The sequence below is a fragment of the Triturus cristatus genome, chromosome 10, assembly GCF_964204655.1.
Source record: "Triturus cristatus chromosome 10, aTriCri1.1, whole genome shotgun sequence".
In the NCBI taxonomy this organism is placed as follows: Eukaryota; Metazoa; Chordata; class Amphibia; order Caudata; family Salamandridae; genus Triturus; species Triturus cristatus.
Genome location: NC_140593.1, coordinates 678,858,316 through 678,877,720, shown reverse-complemented (window position 1 = coordinate 678,877,720; position 19,405 = coordinate 678,858,316). Strand labels below are relative to the sequence as shown.

At 50.2% G+C, this 19,405-nt stretch overlaps 1 protein-coding gene across 1 annotated transcript in view; it reads left to right on the top strand.

Annotated features, from left to right (window-relative positions):
* Nucleotides 1–19,405, top strand: part of RNPS1 (RNA binding protein with serine rich domain 1) — a 100,595-nt gene that overhangs the window by 34,980 nt on the left and 46,210 nt on the right. The window contains exons 3-4 of the mRNA XM_085628174.1: nt 16,287–16,475; nt 17,358–17,460. Coding sequence (XP_085484300.1) covers nt 16,287–16,475; nt 17,358–17,460 — 292 coding nt within the window. The remainder of the gene's footprint in view (nt 1–16,286; nt 16,476–17,357; nt 17,461–19,405) is intronic.

Sequence of the window (19,405 nt, the reverse complement as noted above, 5' to 3'; positions counted from 1 at the left end):
ATCCGTACTTGGCCTGTAGTCAATGTAATACAACATGCATTCGAATTACGTGCCAACCACCACCCGCTCAGGAGCCGGCTGCCTTTTCCCTTATCGGTTCACGTGCAGTCTCTTAAGGATGAACAGTAGCCACCGTGTATCAGCCACTTAGCTGTACATGCAAGCTTATGTCGCCCACTCAACTTAGGCTTTAGAAGGGGGCGCTAGGTGGACCAAGATGGCCGCACTGTAGTGAGGCTCCCGCCCGACCGGGCATTATCATCATCCTTCAAGCTATCCTGACCAGCCTGTTCCTTCCACAACCCTCACCGATGCACTGGTGAGAGCCTGCTGAATCCATCGGCGCAAAAAGCGGAGCGCTCGCACTCTGGCGAGCCGAGATATTCGCTGGAGTACTGGAGAGCGGAGGACGGCCTCAGAGCGGGACTTGACCTGGCTGGCTGCTGCACGCTGGGAAACCCCGGGGATCGGGGGCCTGCACCCTACTGCGGAGACTGGGAACCGCTGAGGGCGCTGCTTGCTGCGGGGAGGGCGCCGTGCTGCCTGCGGAGTTGCTGCCTGACTGATGCCGAGGTGAGCGGGGCTGAGAGGCGGGACACATCGCGGACTCTTCCCGGCCGCTGGCGGCTGTCCCAGACCGTTGGCTGAGGAATCCCCACCCCGGGGGCCTTCTCCTGCGCCACGGGGCTTCGCGCCCCCCCCCGTTGCACAGACCCCGTCCAATCCGACCGGGATCGCCAGCTGCCAGTCGCCCCTTGGGCCCGGGAGGAGGACCACTGGTGGAGAGAGAGACGCTACCTCGGACTTGTGAGTTGGGGAGCGCGTGGGACCCTCAGAGAGGCTGCCGCGGCCTGCCCGCGATCTTGCCTGCCTGCCTGCTGCATCGTGCGGCGCCCCCCCCCGGCCTGGAGGGACCCTCTCTGCCCCCGCCGTTCCACACTGATCGGGGCCTGGGACGCGTCCGTGGCCTGGGATGGTCCCCCTCCCCCCGAGACGGGGGAGCTGCTCCCCCATTCGCGATACCCTCCCTGAACACCGCCCTGGGGTGAGTGGTGGACCCTGAAGAGCGACCACATCGCGGGAACTGCGTGGAGGCCCGCCCGCCTGGGATTGCCTCATGGGACCCCTGATGGGCTCTGACCCTTCCTTTCAATGAGCCTGCGGCCCGCACTTCTGACGCTGGTGCCCCCCGACTGGAGTGCAGCGGTAACCTGGAAAAACTGCTGCCGGCCCCTGGACCTATACACCCGGCTGTGCCTGCGAAGTCCCCTGCTTCCTATCCTCTTCGCCCTCGCTGGCGTTGCCGCCATTGGCCCCACCGGACACTTGCCTGCGCCTGGACTGTCTAGTACCCACGCCGCCTGTCAGTTGCTTTGGGGCCGGGCTTGATCGCCATCTGGACGGCTGGGGGCGGAGGGCTCTCCCTGCTGGGCCCCGGCCGAGCCTCCCCCCCCCCCCTGGTGGAATAGAAGATCGACGGTGGGGTCGACCCCTCACCGCGCCATGGGCCGCAACGACACACGTCAGTCCAAACTGCCCTATGAGGCCGTCGAGTGGCGCGGAGGGGGGGACCCCCGCTCGCCGAGGCCCCGGACGAGGACTGGAAGTCCCTCCTGCTGGGCATGAAACAAAGCCTCTCCATCGACTCCAAAATCGACACCATGAATGCCCGATTGGATGGAGTCGTGGCTAAACTAGATCAACATGACGCCCGCATCCAGGAGACTGAAGAACGTATATCTTCCCTTGAGGATGGCGCTGCCTCCTCGGGCAAACTTGGAGGCCCGTTCCCGACGCAATAACGTTCGCAATAACGGCGAACCCCATTGCACCCCCCCATGCGGGGCAGGGGATGCTGCTCTGCAGGTTTTTTTAGTTGGGATGATATTGTTTGGGAATGGGTGGGCAGGGTGGGGTCCTTATTCCCGGCCAGTTGGGGTTGCCGGTGTGGGTGGGCATGTATTCTGCTTTCGATTTCCTATCACGTACTCCCCAGTTACTGAGGGGTGGAGTTGGATATTAGAAGTTATCCCCAAGAATGTCCTTTTATATCGTTACCATGCTTGCTATGACTTGTCCCAAGCTTTGTATGCCGGTCAGGTGCTATTGTGCCTGGATCCATGGGGAGCGTAGAGAACACTGAACCAGCACAACAGTTTCAGATAGTCTCCTGGAACGTGAGGGGGCTGAATGACCCGAGAAAACGTCGCCAGGTCCTGGGCTACCTAGATAGGCATAAAGTATCTGTTGCCATGCTTCAGGAGACGCACTTGCGGCCGGGAGGAAGCCCCCCCTTCGCGTCGCGGTGGGCTGCGTGCAGGGTCTTTTCATCTTATTCGACTTACGCGAGAGGGGTGACCATATTGGTACGGCGTGGGGTAGGGTTTATACCAGCAGGTACTGAGGTGGGGCCGTGTGGCAGATATTGCATGATCTGGGGGAAACTACACTCACACACCATACTGTTTGCCTGTTACTACGGCCCCAACGTGGATGACCCGGCTCCGCTTCTGAATCTGTGGGGGAAGATACACACGTTGGGTATCTCTCATGTAGTACTGGGGGGGGACTTCAACACCGCCCTTAGCCCCGCGATGGACAGGTCGCACCCACAGCCGTCACACTACTCGCAAACCCAGCACAATTTGGCATACTTAGCGGACCAGCACCAGCTGGTAGACGCGTGGCGACACCTCCACCCGACGCTTCGCCAGGGCACTCATCACTCCGCTGTACACTCTTCATGGGCCCGTCTCGATTATATTTTCCTCTCAGCGGGTATCGCCCCATGGCTGCTCAGGGCATGTCACCTAGCCCGGACCTTCTCCGATCATTCCCCTGTCTTACTGTCGCTCCACGTTCCCCTTGATACCTCCCCATACCTGAGCTGGCGTCTCAACCCCGCGCACCTCACGGATCCTGCCTTTATGGCAGAAATGGAGAATGACATCACTGACTTTTTTGATCGTAATGCTGCCTCAGTCTCCCAATTCACTACGGTGTGGGAGGCTTTCAAGGTTACCGTGCGGGGATGGTGCATTGCGAGGGGAGGGGGGGTTCTTAAGGTTCTACGCGGGGACGTGCGCAAACGTGAAGCTGAACTACTCCTCTTGGAACAAGAAATGGCACGGGCCCCACATGATCGCGCTGTCGCGGCACGTCTCCGGGAAAAAGTGACCGAATACACTGCCAAAGAGTGTAAATTCCTGGGGAAGCCTCATTTGGCACGGATACATGGGGAGGGAGACAGACCCAGCAGAGCATTGGCCATTGCGGTCCGTCCCCCTAGGTATCGAAATTACGTTTCCATCCTACTAGATGGCCAGGGTGTCCCACAGAGGAACCTTTCGGCCCAGCTTCAAGTCCTTACCGACCATTACGTAGGTTTATACACCTCTCACAGGATTACTCCGATAGTCCTGCAGGATTACCTGGAGGACACCGCGATAGCGTGGCTGGGCCCATCCCAGCAGAAATTCCTGCACCACGAACTCGAACTTGATGAGATAAAGGAGGCTATCATGTCTATGAAATCTGGCAAGGCGCCGGGTTCGGACGGCTTGCCGATAGACTTTTATAAAGCCTTCATTCATGTTCTTGCCCCTATACTGAAAAGGGTGTACTACTCTGCTCTGGAGGAGGGCATCCTGCCGGGAACGATGCGCGAAGCCCTAATCACATCTCTGCTGAAACCGGGTAAGCCCCCGGAACATTGCGACTCTTATCGACCCCTCTCCTTATTGAACACGGATAGCAAGATCCTTGCTGAAGTGCTGGCCACGCCCCTTAATCTGCTTATGGAACGTCTGGTCCTTCCCGACCAGGCCGGTTTCGTACCCAACCGGGCGACCTCCCACAATTTGCGCACCCTGCAAGCGGTGTTGCAGGATATCGACCCCAGTTGTGAAGCCGCGGCGGTTTTCCTGGACGCCACCAAGGCGTTCGACACTCTGGAGTGGGACTACCGTCTGGCGTTGTTGGAGCGGATGGGAGTGCCCTTTAATTTCCTAGACTGGATCCGGTTGTTATATCGACATCCTCAGGCCACGGTTCTGCTGAATGGGTCACGCTCTGCCCCCTTCGCTATTCACAGAGGCACCCGACAGGGATGCCCCCCCTCTCTCCCGTCTTGTTTGCCATTGCCATAGAGCCGTTGGCGGCCAAGCTACGCCAACACCACAAACACCGCTCTCTTATTTATCCGGAGCGCCAACTCCTTATCGCGCTATATGCGGACGATATGACCCTGTTCGTCCACAAGCCGCGAGAAAATCTTAACCCACTACTGCGTGAGGTGACTAAATTTGGAGCCATAGCGGGCATACAAATTAACTGGGCGAAGTCTGCTTTATTCCCCCTGACGGACAGTACTCCGCGGTTCCCGTTGGATTATCCCTTGGTGTGGGAAGCGGATGAGCTCACTTATCTGGGGGTTCGGGTGACCAGGAACAAGGAAGCCATGATACGGGCTAACTACGGGACTGTCCTGGATAAACTCTCGGATCAAATCACACAGTGGATCCACCTCCCCCTGTCCATGGCGGGACGCATCTCCCTGATCAAGATGGTGGTGCTACCCAAATTGTTATACCTATTTACCAACATCCCCTATAACCCGGGGACATACTTTTTCAAGACCCTGAACTCCCAGATTTCTCGACTAATCTGGGGTGGGAAGCAGGCCCGGATCGGACTAAGGACACTTATGTTGCCCTATCATCAGGGAGGGCTCGACGTCCCGAATTTTCAGAAATATTATGACTGCGCCCAGGGCCACTTCGCGGTTTACTGGCTCCACCCTCCCCCCTTTATGGCCCACCTCGCAGTTGAAGATGGGTTCATGAGGCCTGCGCAACCATCGGGGTATCTATACACAGTGGTTCCTCCGGGGACCCGCGACCCCACTACGGTCGATTGCACAGTGCAGGCCTGGAGGCGCCTGGCAGACTACATGGATGTCAAATTTCTATATTCTCCCCGTATGGTCCTGGCGCATGACCCCAGACTGAGTGTTACTTGCGAGGAGCTGGGACGCCGAATGCTTACTCGGTTGGCGATCCACACGTGGGGAGACCTATACCACCAGGGGAGCTTTCGATCGGCTGCGCACTTTTTTGGAGACGCTACCCCATCGGCAATGGACACATTCCTCTACGTCCGCCTTCGGCAAAATATCAGAGCTGTCACGCCGCAGTTCCCTGCTGAGCCGGAGACTGTGGCGCCACTACATGCTCTGCTCCAGACACCTGCCCCGACGCATGTGGTCTCTCTGCTATATACACACGTGCAGGCGGCTCCCACCCCCCCCCTCGCTCAGGGCGCGGAGGGATTGGGACAGTGATCTGGGCGATCCCATGTCGGATGACCAGTGGGAGGACAGCTGCACCCACATCACTGCAGTGACGGACATGCGCGTCTTCGATTGGTGCATTATAAATTTTTGCATCGACTTTATTATACCCCTGCCAAATTGCACCGCTTTGGACTCCGGGATGACGACCGTTGTCAGCGGTGCCGGGAACCGGGTGCGGATTTTATACATCTGGCAGGGTCCTGCCGTGCAGTGGCTACGTATTGGACTGAGGTGTTCGCTGCCCTGTCCGTGATGGTTGGGATGGACATAGCGCCCTGCCCCGCCGTTGCCCTCCTGGGTCGCTCCTGCCCCGAGCTAAAGGCACATCTGAGGTTCCTCGCGCTGGGGCTCTTGCTGGCTAAACGACACGTGGCGTGCAGATGGGGACGTGGACGAGCGCCCAAATTTAAGACTTGGCTGTCATCGATGTCAACCTGGCAGGAACAACTTCACAATTACGCGGACTTGTTACCCCGCAAGTCTCGTCCCAAAGACTTATGGGGACCCCTCAAGGCATATCTTTTACGCTCTCCGGACGCGACTGAGGCGGGAGGGAGCCCGCGCGGAGATTCGGGGAGGGATGGCCCACCCGTTTCAAACTGACCTACACCTAGCCCCAGTTGCGCTCCTCGCTGCTGCACCTCCTCACCCCGCTTCCCCCCCTCCTCCTGGCACGCACCGCACACGACGCCTCTTGACACATCCGGGTCGGCTGCAAGCTCTCCGGGGTACTCACATATCGCAGACCTGCGGCTCGGGAGAGATGTGCGGGAGCTCTGCGGTCCCCCCTGGCTCCGGGGACAGGTGACCCTTGCTCCCTACTGGGATAGATGGCATGGCATCCTAAATGGTAACTCCACTTTCTTGGCTTCCCGACTGATTCATACCTACCCCCCCTCCCAGAACAGCGGCGTTGCTGGCCGGGACTGCGCTGCGCCACTTCCTGCTCCTACTTTCTTCCGTGATGTGCTGCGCGGTGCCGCAGCCCTGTGCTGTAAGATACGGCATTCCACATACTGTGTATGGTGGACACACCCTGGGAGGGTGTTGTTGTTATGATTTCGTTGAGTTAGTTAATATAGATAACCGAAACCTGGACTACTCCTTGTTTGACCTCATCTGGCTTTCTCCTATGCACTCGCTTCCCACATAGGTAGCCTGTTATTTCTATTCTGCTGCCGGCCCATAAGGGTTGTAGGCATAAGAGCTGTGTTAAATGGTCGATACTTGCCCTGCAATGCCTATCACTCTAGATGCTGAGTTGTCGCTACCGGCCTGTATCAATGCAGGATGTAGGTAACAAGCTGTGTACAATTTGACTTGTGCAATAAAGGTTTTCAAAAAAAAAAAAAAAAAACTTAGGCTTTAGAAACAGAGGAGTTACCTACAATTCAAACGAAGAACTCATAACGGTGGCAGCGTGAACATTGTACACATATATTGCTCCCCCCCTTCACCTCCGGGATCACCCCCCGAGCCCCACGATTGCAACCACCCCCATGCGTTCGCAGACGCCCCGTCTTTAGGCCAGAGGTGGTAGGGGCTATACTATCCCATCAGCAAGGCAGCCTGTATTACACAGTCACTCGCGCAGGCATTTCCAACCACCCCCGTGTGACCCTCCCCGTCCAGGCACTGGAGCGCAGCAAGCAACTGCTCCCAGCGGTCCGCCATAGGTTCCCTCCGCAGCCCCAGAGTTTCCTCCCTTCAGATGACGTTCCCCTCTGCCCTAGCCCATGCCTGAAATGAGGAGCTCCATGCTCGCCCGTGTGGCGGGTCATGCGCCTTCCATCTCCTCGTAATGAGGCGTTTCGCTACTACAAGCCCAAGGTCCAGAAATCGGGACGTTACCTTGTCTTTGGGCGACCTTTTAAATTAGTGTAGAATATGTTCGGGCCAGTCTAATAAGATGTTACGACCCACACTCCCCTGCAACAACCCATTGACCGCTCTCCAATAGGTGCCCAGTTCAGGGCAGCTCCACAGCATGTGTAAGAACCCCGCCCCTAGTTCACTGCACCTTGGGCAGAGTGCGTCGTTGCGGTGAAAGTACCTGTTAATCAACTCGGTGTGAGGTAGGCCCTATGTACTATGAACAGCTGGATTTGACGGAACCGCATGTTTCTGTGGATACGCACTGGGCCCCGAAGGACCCTCTCCCATTCCTTGTCTGCTAGCGGCCTCCCCAGGTCGAGCTCCCATTTGCCGCAAAGCGAGCCCAAACGGACCGCCGTGTGCTCCCTTAACGAAGCCGCAAACCAGCAGACCAGATGCCCGCCTCTCCCCATGACGTGCAGGTATTGCATGGTTAGGTGTTGACTAGGCTCTGTGGTCATGTTCCCCCATTTGGCAGTCAATCTCGCCATCAGCGAGCGGTGCGTAAGGAACCCACCGGGTTGGAGCCCGTCCTCCGACACTAGGGTCTCGTATGGTATAAGCTCACCGTCTCGATATAGGTCCCCCAGCGTGCGCACATACGCTTCCCACCAGCCCGTCAGTGCAGGGGCCGCAAGCACCCCTCCACCTCCAGGGGAACCCTCCAGAGGCATTGCCGGCGTGTACGGAACAACAGCGCGAGGGAGGTACAGAGCCCTCCGAAAGCACTTGTGTGCCACAGCCAGAAGGAGCGGCATCGGTCTCGTAACCGTGGCAAGGGGGTGAAAGAGTCCAGTCACACGTTCCAGCGAGTAGGGTGCCACTGCTGTAGCTGTATCGTCCCTGCCTCTATCAGCCAACCAGCGGGCAACCCATTGTAGCTGAGCTGCCAGGTAGTAGTGTTCGAAACAAGGAGCCGCCAGACCACCCCTGTCCGTTGGCAAGAATAGTTTCCCGAGCGCCAACCTGTGTCTGGCAGTGCCCCAAACAAAGTCTCGCAGCATCCTATTGAGCCTACCAAAAAAGGTGGGTAAATTAACAAAGTAGTACAGGAGGCGGGGAAGCATGACCATTTTGGCGAGTGCCACCCTGTCCGTGGTCGTCAGTGGCAGTGTGTTCCAAAAGTGCACCTGCGACTTAAGCGCCGTGACCGCCCTTCCCAGGTTGCCATCGAATAAGTCAGTCGGGCAGCGGTATATTTGTATCCCCAGGTATCTAAAGGTGCCTTCAGTCCATTGAAACGGCATGCCATTCAGACGATAACCCGGGTCCTCAGTCCCTGCGCTAAAAGCGTATAGACAGGATTTACCCGCGTTCACACAGAGTCCCGAGATGGTGGCGAAGGACTGCAACAACTGGGCCAGCTGCTCCGGCATACACTCCACATCCTTAACGTACACTGACAGGTCGTCTGCATAGAGCGACACCTGGTGAACAGCGTCTCCCAGCGGTATACCATCCCCCAGGGTCGTCCGCACAGCTGCCGCCAGGGGCTCAATCGCCAGGGCGAACAGCAGCGGGGACAAAGGGCATCCCTGCCGGGTACCCCGGCCCACCGGTACCGCCTCCGAGACATAGGGACCCAGCCGAACCCGGACCGTGGGGTTCCTGTAGAGTAAGTCATCCTGAGGAATTCCCCGTCCAACCCATATTGTAGCAACACCGCGGATATGTAGCCCCATTCCGGGCAATCAAACGCCTTCTCCAAATCTAGGAGAAGGCACCCCGCTCTGGGCCATCTATGCACGGCCTCAGTTGCCACCCTAAAGTATCTCCTAAGGTTTAACGACGTGGACCTCGCGGGGACAAACCCGTTTTGATCTGCGTGCACCAAGTGGGGTACCACTGGCGCCAATCGTTCCGCCAGTTCTTTTGCTAGGATTTTGTAATCCACATTGAGCATCGCCAGGGGTCTGTATGAGCCCAAGGCTGTGCGGTCACGGTCCGGCTTAGGCAGGGAGACCAGGAACGCCTCCCGCATGGATCCCACAGACTTTTACTTACCTGTGAACCGATAACCTGTTTTTCCTCCATAGGATAACATTGACAATTTTCTTCCAAAAAGATTCTAAGTGTGGACTTTTGAAATCTAAAGATCTTCTTTAAATTTCCAGGAAATGTCCCAGTGCTGCATCTAGGTATTCAGCATTGAGTTAGAAAAGTAACGAGAAAAGTAACTTACCTGCAATTTACTGAAAAAGCCTATTCATTCCAATGTACTGTATTTGCTAAGTGTTGCAACCTACCGCATTCCCTGTAAATCAAAGTACAATTTCCATTGCATTTTCAAACTGTTCTACAATCAGCAACTTATTCCTGTAAAGTATTTTATGCTTACCTATGCCAGGCTTGCTTGGTTCTAAAATAAAACAGTATTTTTTTTTTTATACAAAAACAATTGGCTTAGAGTTCAGTTCTTGTGTGTGAATTAATTTGCTGACTGTGTATATCAAATGCTTAACACTGTCCTCTGATACTGCCTTACTGCTCGACCACTCTACCACAAATAGAGAGTAAGGTTCTATCTAACTTTAACCTCTGCCTATCTCTGGGGTCACCTGGACTCTATACACACTATACCTCATTTTGGTGTAGTATATATAGAGCCAGTTTCCTACATATGCCACATGTCAAGTTACTGAATTTGTTGTTCTTGTGAAACGCAAACGGGCATTCTTCTGCTGCGCTGGAGTCCTAGGCTGTTCTTGCTAATTGGATGCCATAAATTCCAGTCTGTATCCGCTTGGCTGCTCCCCCACCTCCTCCGTACTAGATTCCAGCAACACCAGGCTGTGCATCACTGATGAAGCATCGTTTTTTCCACTCGAGCTTGTGTGTGTGTGTGTATAGTCTACTAGAAATGCCTTTCATTTAGGTCTCGCCTGATCCAGCGCATGCGCTGGTCTGGCCGAGATATTTAGTGTTGGAAGTGCTGCCACACGGCCTAGTGCTTGCGTTCACGCGCGCAGCCAGCAGCTTTCAGCGCCCGAGGCGCCATCTAGAGCTTTCACTTTATCCGCTGCTGCGCGTGCACCACTCGCGTGTTTGCCGTCGCGTGCGCACCCCTGCTTTCACTTTTGCCGTCTTGTCTTATGGCTTCAGGTTGGTACAGTAGACTTTAATTTTGTTTCTAATGTTGTCAACTAGACAAGTTAACACCGGACCTTTGGATTGGACTACAATTATTTGTACAATATACTTATTGACTCTTTCGGCCATTCTTCTTTGATAGCGTTAGTCACATTTTTTTTTCCCAGCCACACAGCACAGAACATGGGACACTAGGTCGGCTAACTTTACTGTGAGTCATGGCATTTGGCTAATTCACAGGGAGAAAGGACACCCACACACAAAATGTTACTTAAATGCCAATGCTGCGTTGGCAATGTGTGCTGTTTGAGACCTAAAAATAATTGCCTTTAGATAGATGTTTTTTTTTTTTAGATTGACAACGGCCTGGCAGCTTTGCCAACAATAACATTTTTCAAAAATCATGAACTAACTAAGCATTGACAAAGCTAAAAGTATGCCTGCTAGCTCCAGGCCTAATTACTTTTCAGTGCTTGTTTTTTAGTGGACGCATTTGTTTTTCCAGCGTTAGTGTACTTCTTTTCTACATGTATCTTTGATACATGTTTCCTGCGTTTTATGTAATATAGACAGACCTCTTTAAGACAGACATCTTTTGACTTTCTTTCTGAGAGCAATTATAGGGGTTACAGCCTCTCCATTAGGCCTGGGTAACATTTTAATTTCATTAAGGGAAATTAACAAGCTTTCTGAAATTTTCCATTGCACACGTTTTGTGCTTGTTTTTGCTCAGAGGAGGCTGCAGAAAATATCACCCTGATAAAAATATCTGCTGTAAGCAGCCTCATGCTGGTGTCTAGCATGACTGTTTTATGCAAACTGTCACGCAGAGACACCAGCAAACCACATTTTGCATTAAGTGTTAATTGACTTTAACAAATAGTTACACTGATTTGCAGGCACCTATTATTCATCTGGATTCCATCTCCTGTCTGTGTATTGAAACTCGGTAATTCACTCTTGCTGAGGTTTCTTGACTCCTTGTTGCCTACCCACCTCTTTTTTTGTCATTTTGAAGTTTTACATCCACATATTGGCCGACCTGTTTGCTATTAATAGTGGTTTCCATGACCCGGGATATTTAGGACTCTTTCTGTGTTTTTTTTTTTGTTTTTTTTTCACTGTATGACTATAGAGCCCAACTTCGAACTCTAGGATTTGGAAAATCAATGTTGCTATTACTGCTGTTTCAGAGCCAGAAAGGGGGAAAAAAACAGACTTGAAACCTAAGTGAAATCTTTTACGGTAGATGTGCATTAGCCAAACATAATTTCTATGTTTTAGACGGAGAACAACTCCTTTATATGGAGTACTCTACAACACTACCAACACTGTAGATCTTCTTACCTCAAATGTCTGTTTTCTGGTACGCTATTTAAGCATAGAGTAAGCTCAGTGGCATCGACACAAAGCTAAAACAAGCATTGGCATAGCCAATAGGTCTCGCTTTTGGGACCTTTATAAGTATTTAGTTATGTAGCACAATATCCTTGGTGCAACAAAATGAACTGTTGCATGGTTAAACACTTATAAGGCCCCAACGGCGAGACCTATTGGCTATGCCAATGCTTGTTATATCTCTATTTCGTCGGCAGCGCATTAACAGCGCACTTTCTCTATGTTGCACTTATAATTCTCTCAGCTATTGCATATTCAATCCATGCCTGTCACAACTTGCGCTGTGCAACAGTGGGAACGAAATAACACGTTTCTAAAAACAACTCCAAATCGCCTACATTCAACTTGGACCCCGCCAGATCCCATCAGTCGGTGACCGATATAATGGTAGGATCCTCCCCCTTTTAAATGGACTTGGCAAAAAATAAACTGTAGAATCGGTCCAGTTTCCAAGTATAAGAGCTCTCCATCAGAACTGCTCTGACACAGGTCTCGGACAAGCCACACTCTGCTAGGGACATTTCCTAACAGTCAGGAAAGTATAGTGGAGACAGGCCGTTTAGCTTCACTGAGCACAGCCAATGAAGAAAAAGTGAAAGAAAAGCAAAGGTGTCAGTAGGTTTGGCTGAAAAATAACATTTTCTTTGGAGACTCTCCCACACCATTCAAACAAGTAATATTTTTTTAAACAGACTCCTGTCTTGATTTCGCTTTAGTTACTCGACTTTTGATCGCCTTTTTCTTGGGCTGGGATGAACTGCACATTTTTTTGCATTTCCTGAGGTCCCCGTTACAAATTTCCCGGGAACATGTACTTGGATACCATCTGGATAACTACAAATGGTTTGTGGTTTCCAGACTCCAAATTTGCGGGCCCATAAATACTGGACCCAGGTGTACTGGGTGCAGTGGCACACCTGGTAACACCATAGGTAGAGAAGGAGAGGGGATTGGGGCTGAAGTACCGCCCACCCTGAATTCTTTTATTTCCCCCCCCCCCCCCCCCCCCCCCCCCCGAGCCCACAGTCTCACCATCCCCAGACACCATATCCATCCATGCACCAAACCGATAATAGAAACCAGCCCATATTTAGCCTTGTTTTAGAGCTGGTGGCAAAAATTTTGGTAAACTCATTGGACCTGTTTAACACCAGTGTTAAAGGACCTTCTTATTCCAGGGCCATGGGTTTTTTCTGATTTCAGGGGGTGCAACTTGTCAGCCATGTTAACTAAAAGAGATGCAGTCAAGAATTATGTTATTTCCTACGGCATTTAACAGGAAACTAAAATTTGGTGGGGGGCAAGGAGTTTTCATGTAACTTTTCTTTTTTAATTAGTGATGGGGTGGTGGTGGCGGGGGGGGGGGTCAGCCGGCCGGTTGAGGTTTGTTTCACCGGTACTGAGGGCTACTGACCCCTTTTAAAGGCCTCCTCCTGTAGCACTGCTGGAAAAGAAATGTTCCTAAAAATAGCACACTACTGGTACTTACCCCGGTCAGAATTGCACGATGGAAACTTGGTGGGGATGACCTATTCTGGCGCAAATGTGGACAGCCTGGCACACATTCTCTGGCAGTGCCTGAAGATACAGGCCTACTGAGACTCAATTATGCAAGACATCAACACCATTTACCACCCAAATATACCCAGGTTTCCCAACTACACCCTACTAAGACTCCCCAATTCTCTTACATACCCTCTTAAGTCATGTCGGGGAAGAGTGATCACTTTAGCGTTGGGCGACGCTAAGCAATTGCTGTTCTCAGTGGGGAACAGAGGAGGTCCCAACTAAACTGGACTGGCTACATAAGATTTGGGAGGTAGTTGGCATGGAGACGATCACGACAGGCCTTTCCCACACTCTACCTAGATTCGATAAAACATGGGGCACCACCATCGAATTCTTATCTTCGGACTTTATGGAACTTACTTGCCCGAGATCTCTCCGGGTACTCCGACTTCCTACTGCAAACTCCCACACAGATGACCAAAGCCATGAAGAATAGAACACCCCCTTCCCCGTGGACAGACGCCCACACTATTGGGGCATAGACGACCTTCAGATACCTTGACCCTGACATTTCTATACACACTAACTCTCTTCACCCCATCCACAAAGTTAAGTTTTCTTTATTGTTCCCCACCGGCCAATGGATGTAGGTGGTGGCTAATGTTAATCTCTGCACTCTTAAAACTAATAAGATTTAAACCATAAAAACGTTAATGCAAGCATATGCCCACTATATTAAGGTTGTAGTATATTTTCTTTTTGTATATATTTTTTTTCTTGGTTTAATTTTTGTGACACAAACGTTTAACCTCTTCAGCGCTGCGCGGATTCCCGCGCGGTGCTGAAAGTTCTGAGCGCGGGCGGGGCCATGACGGAACGGTTCCGTCATAAGCACAGCCCAACCGACGTGCATGACGGAACCGTTCCGTCATCGGCGTCGAAGAGGTTAATAAAAGGTAACTGTTGCATCAGCTTGCAAGAACCTACCTGTTGGCTTTGCCACTGCTTGGTTCATCTTTGGCAGCATGATGGGATTAATGTGATCAAGTATATAGAGCCTATAAACATTGTTTGCTGCATATTTCTAGCGTAGACAAGCACACAGGCAGGCTGTAGATTTAATTGTTCATACCATGTGCTAAACTCAGACAGACAGACCAGAAGGAGTGTTTTCTCCAAGTACTTCCTGTTAAGTGAAATGTGGTCTTTTATGATTTCCTGTTAAATGGCGCTGCAGCGTCTCTTATTCCTCTTATGACACCTGGAATCCTACAATATTCCTATAAATGTTCTTCATCTTAATGTGAAAGAGTTATAACTCCTAAATTGCTCACAGGGCATTTGCAATCATTTAATACAGGCAAACTAGTGACCTGGGAGTGGTCAGCAGAACAGGGCTGACCAGCATATCCTGCCTTTTCCCATTTACTGAAAATAAAATTACAAAAAGGTTTAGTTTCATGAAAGTGTTATTCCATAAGTGTACATACCTTTATAAGTTACTTCCTAGAACAACCTTATAGAGCCCAATTACTGAGCCAAACGGTTTGATATTGATAAAATATTTCTCTTAAAGTATATTTAACAAAAGTTAAGCTTACTTTTACAGTTGATAAATGGCTATCCTGAGTAAAGAAAAGTAACTTGGACATGTACTTCATCCAGTGACACTGTGTTTAGGTCTTCCATTCACTGGAGCCCTTATTCCAGGCAAATTAATAGAGCGTTATCTGGTCAGCTCTACTCGCGCTCCTATTTTTCCAAGTGTCCCGATGGAACACGGAGTATGGTTGCATTCATCCCGAGGTGTAACTTTTTTCAGTCAGCCTCCCTGTGTCATTTGATGAACTTGTTAATCCATTGTTGTTGAGTTCTCGAACACCCTGCATGAAAAAAAATTGAACTTGAGTCGCTTCTGCCTGATTTCTTTTGCCATCATTCCCCTCTTTTTTTTCCTTCACTGACTCTTCTCGCCTTTAATCCTCCACATGCATTCTATTACCGAGTATGCCTCCTCTCCTTCTCCTGCCTACCTGCCTTAATCTTTCATTGTAATTCTGCAGAAGTCTGGCACCTCAGTTCATAGATCACAACCTCTCCTGCTTTAAAACCCTACCCCTGCAACCTAACATTACCTAATTCTCTGCCAGCTTGTCTACCTCACCAACAATTCAACTCAAACCACATAGCCCCCACTAATGATCACACCTAACTAGTATTAATGTAACTTATCACAAAGTAACTGGAGTAAATGCAGTGTTCTTTCTTGCGAGCACATGCATAATTACAATAACAAATCATTTAACCACTAACCTGGGGATCCGGAGAAGTCTGCTATTCAGCATAAAGTTCAAAGCCTCGTCAGGGTAGTAAGAGCTATATAAATACAAATAAAATACAATTACTTGATTTGTTTTGATCCTAGTAATATCTTTGTTTCCATCACACTTCAAAATTAAAAGAAAATGTGCTTAATTTGTGCTTTCTAACTGCTGGTATATTTTGAAATATGTATACAATTCATTTACAAGTATTTAAATGTTTCGTGTTTGAAAACAATGACGTCCTACAGCCTTTACTTTCATGCACATTGTACCCCAGCAAGATTGTCAGTATTTTACTTAACAAAATCCTCACTTGCAGTCAAATAAAAGTAAACACCAATCTACATGGTAGAAGAGTAAGCAGCATATTTTCAGAAGAGATAGTGACATTTGACCCCTGTTCTTGAAAGCAAAGATAATGTGACAATAGAAAAACAAAATGTACTGGCATCTTTATTGCTCGTTCACCTTCTGAACTCTAGCATTGTTATTTTGAGGGTGTTGCAGCACCTCCGGCACTCCTACTTCCAGCACCTTTGCCTTTACGGCTTGTAGAGGCACCTCAATTTCTCTAACTTTAACTGGTATTAGTTCATCTTGGATGTTTTATTTATTGTAATTGTCATAAATCTAGTTCATATTGTCTATTCAGGAATGATTTTACACAGAATACACTCTGGTACGTACTTGTACAACTTTTTATAGTCATGACCTGACTCTTCTTTCTCTTCCATAAGCCGCTCCAGCTCTTCTTCCAGCTCCAGCTCTGGCTCCAGTTCTGGCTCAAGTAGCGGCTCCAGCTCTTCCTCTGCCTCCAGCAGATCTGGCAGCTCAAGCTCCTCTCGCTCTTCCAGTTCCAGTAGCTCATCAGCATCCCCAAGTCCATCCCGGCGACGGCATGACAACAGAAGGCGTTCCCGTTCTAAGTAAGTAATGATGGGTGACTTAATTATGGTGGGGCAGAAGTAATGTCATGTTAAGTACATTCTTGCAGTGGAGCACCATCATCTTTGTTGTTTCAAATCCCTTTTGAAATCCTGGTGCACTTACAGACCTCAGATTGTTGTGGACTGGACTCAATGGTTTAGTGATGGTGTATTGGTGTGTTTTTTGTGTGCCTTGTTTTTGTTTGAATCATGTTGGATAGCAGTGGGTAATCTTTGAGCAGATTAGTGAACCCTAGTACATTTGCTAACAGCCACCTGGATAGGTTTAAGTATATTTCTGTAGACACGATGATATGTATATTGGTGGTGTGATTCAGTTTGTCAGGTTAACTGCAATAGTATTGTTGAGGTGGCAAGCACTAAGCCAACTAGAACACTTTGAGACATTGTGCAGTTGATGGGAACAGGAGCCTTCTCCTAAGATATGATGGTATGATGCAGGTGTTCAGTTTATGAAGATCTACTAGATGAAGGGTTGTCCTGTGGATCCGTTTTCTATAATACCAGTGTGATGTGGCACTCTGCTCCTCCAGGTTGTCTGTGAATTGGTTTGCTGTTGGGGCACAAACTATTCTGGTGTTCTCCAAAGCGTGGGAGTTTGTGGAGTAATTCACTTTGTTGTCAGTGTTGGACCTACTGTATGGTGAGGGGCACACACCAACCATCCAGCATTTGCGACGACAGTGTTTCGACTGGCTACCTAAGGTGTGCCTTGTACAGTTGTCTTTAACCTCCATTGCAGTGCCCCAATCCAGGCCATCCCATTATGGTATAGTTGGGCTGGTGTTCAGCAATTTCTCCCTGGAGAGAAAAACGTTATTCAAGAAAGATGATCACACTGCATTTGCTCCTTTCACACAGATCGAAGCAACCCAAGAGAGATGAAAAGGAACGGAAAAGGCGTAGTCCAAGCCCGCGACCAACTAAAGTATACATCGGGAGATTGACCAGAAATGTGACAAAGGTATGAAAGACTCCTGATGCTCTCTATGTCCTTTCTTTCTTCAGTCTTGAATTTATGAACATTTATCCCCTCCTTGGTCTTTTATATTTTTGCACATGTTCCTCTCCCTTAAAGCAAGATTTTGTAGCAGCTGTGTTGGGACAATCTGGAAAGACTCCACGTATAGAGAGTATTTGTGACAGCCCTGTAGCTTTCCCCAGAATGTGTGTCTCAATCAGTGCTTAATTTGTAAAATATGAAGTGCAGGTGCTCAAACGTTTTTTGGAGGCCACACCTTCTTTTCTTCGGCTCCACCCATTGATATGGGGTAAACACCATTCTGGAAAGGAAACCTGATCAGTAGACTGATACAGATAATAATACATTCCTTCCCATCCCAAAGCTTCCCATTCAGTTATTCAATTGTTCATAGGCACAGACTAGAGGCAGATCGCATTAATGGCCTCTGCCTACTTAAGTCTCGTAACACCAGAACTGTGGTCTGTGGATGAGACGTGAGCATGGACTGGAGTATGGCCTGCAGCTTGTCAATAGAGGCTATGAGATCCACTGCAAAGACATGTAGCCACGGAGTGCCTTCTCCTGTACTCATGGATCTTCATACAGAAACCCAAAGGAACAACAGTTGCTGTTGCACCAGTACTGTGTTACTGTTACATATATATTCCATCCATCCATGCTAAGCCGCATGCTAGCAAACATTTAGCAAGAAGTGCTTTTTTTTTTTTTAGAACTATGGGGTGGCGGTGCGTGTGTTGTGCGTGCACAACTTTTAAAGCCATAACCTGAATCAATCGTGAATATAGCCAGTCAGGAGTACTGGTATAGGATGGCGCCAAGCATTTGGGTGAGTGAGTCCAAACTCCTCTTGAATAAAATTATTTTGGAGCGCATGCCATGCACCTGATTTATTAATTCCAGTCAAGAATTGTGACGTCTCAGAAGTTCGGACGGAGTGTTATTTTACAGGACCCCCACCCAATCAGCATCCGTTCATGATTTTCTGTGAGCGAGTAACTCGCATATATAAACTGACCCGGATGGAAGGAAGAGGGAATGCTGCTTGCTTATCTTTTAGGCAAGGGATTACTCGTCTGAGTATGCCCGGCGGTACCCAGCCGGTTGTTGAGTGAGACCACCACACCTGAGAAACCAAACTGCCTTTCGTCTGGAACAGGAAGTGGCCAGTACTGCGGCGCCGCCAGGGCAGGCCCTATCGAAATCACATTAATTACAGACAAGTGTACCTAGGCTATGACGGGCAGGCGCGGTGGCTACTCGGACAGGCACTGGCTGACTAGCATTAACTTACTAAGTCTTCTTAACCCCGGCAGGCCAGTACTGCGGCACCGGTAAGGCAGGCCCTATCGAAACCACATTAGTTAAAGTGTACCTACGGCCAGCGGGCACGCTGGCTACTAGGCCAGGCAGGCACTGGCAGTCCGTGAATTGGAATGAATCCTCATATCCAGTTTATCGAATCTTGTGGAGCCGAAGGCTAGCTGCCCCTACCACCACGGTGATCTGACGACCGTGACTGTCACGCCACCCCAACCACGCTCCACACAAAAAAAGCAGCGTTGGTTTTGACAAGGCAATGATGGCATATTGGCATCGCTAGTTGGCTTACCTACTAATAAGTAAGTTAGTAGTTAACTTACCGATACTCATGGTGGGCCGGCTAGCCATCCGGCCGGCAGGGAGAGACACACACTGGCTGCACTGCCTTTAATAACTGAATAGGCTTGGTGCTGCTTACTACCAGACAATACTGGCTGACCGATGCCTGCCCAGGGTGCCCTGCCCTCAATGTTCTCGTCTGGTCGGGCCGACTTGAACGACGATGACTTGTGATGAGCTGCTGCGGTGGTTATGCTGGGGTGTGGAAACGTGAAAAAAATCAGCGCACGCTGTCGCACAGCCTCTACCACATCATAACCAAAAA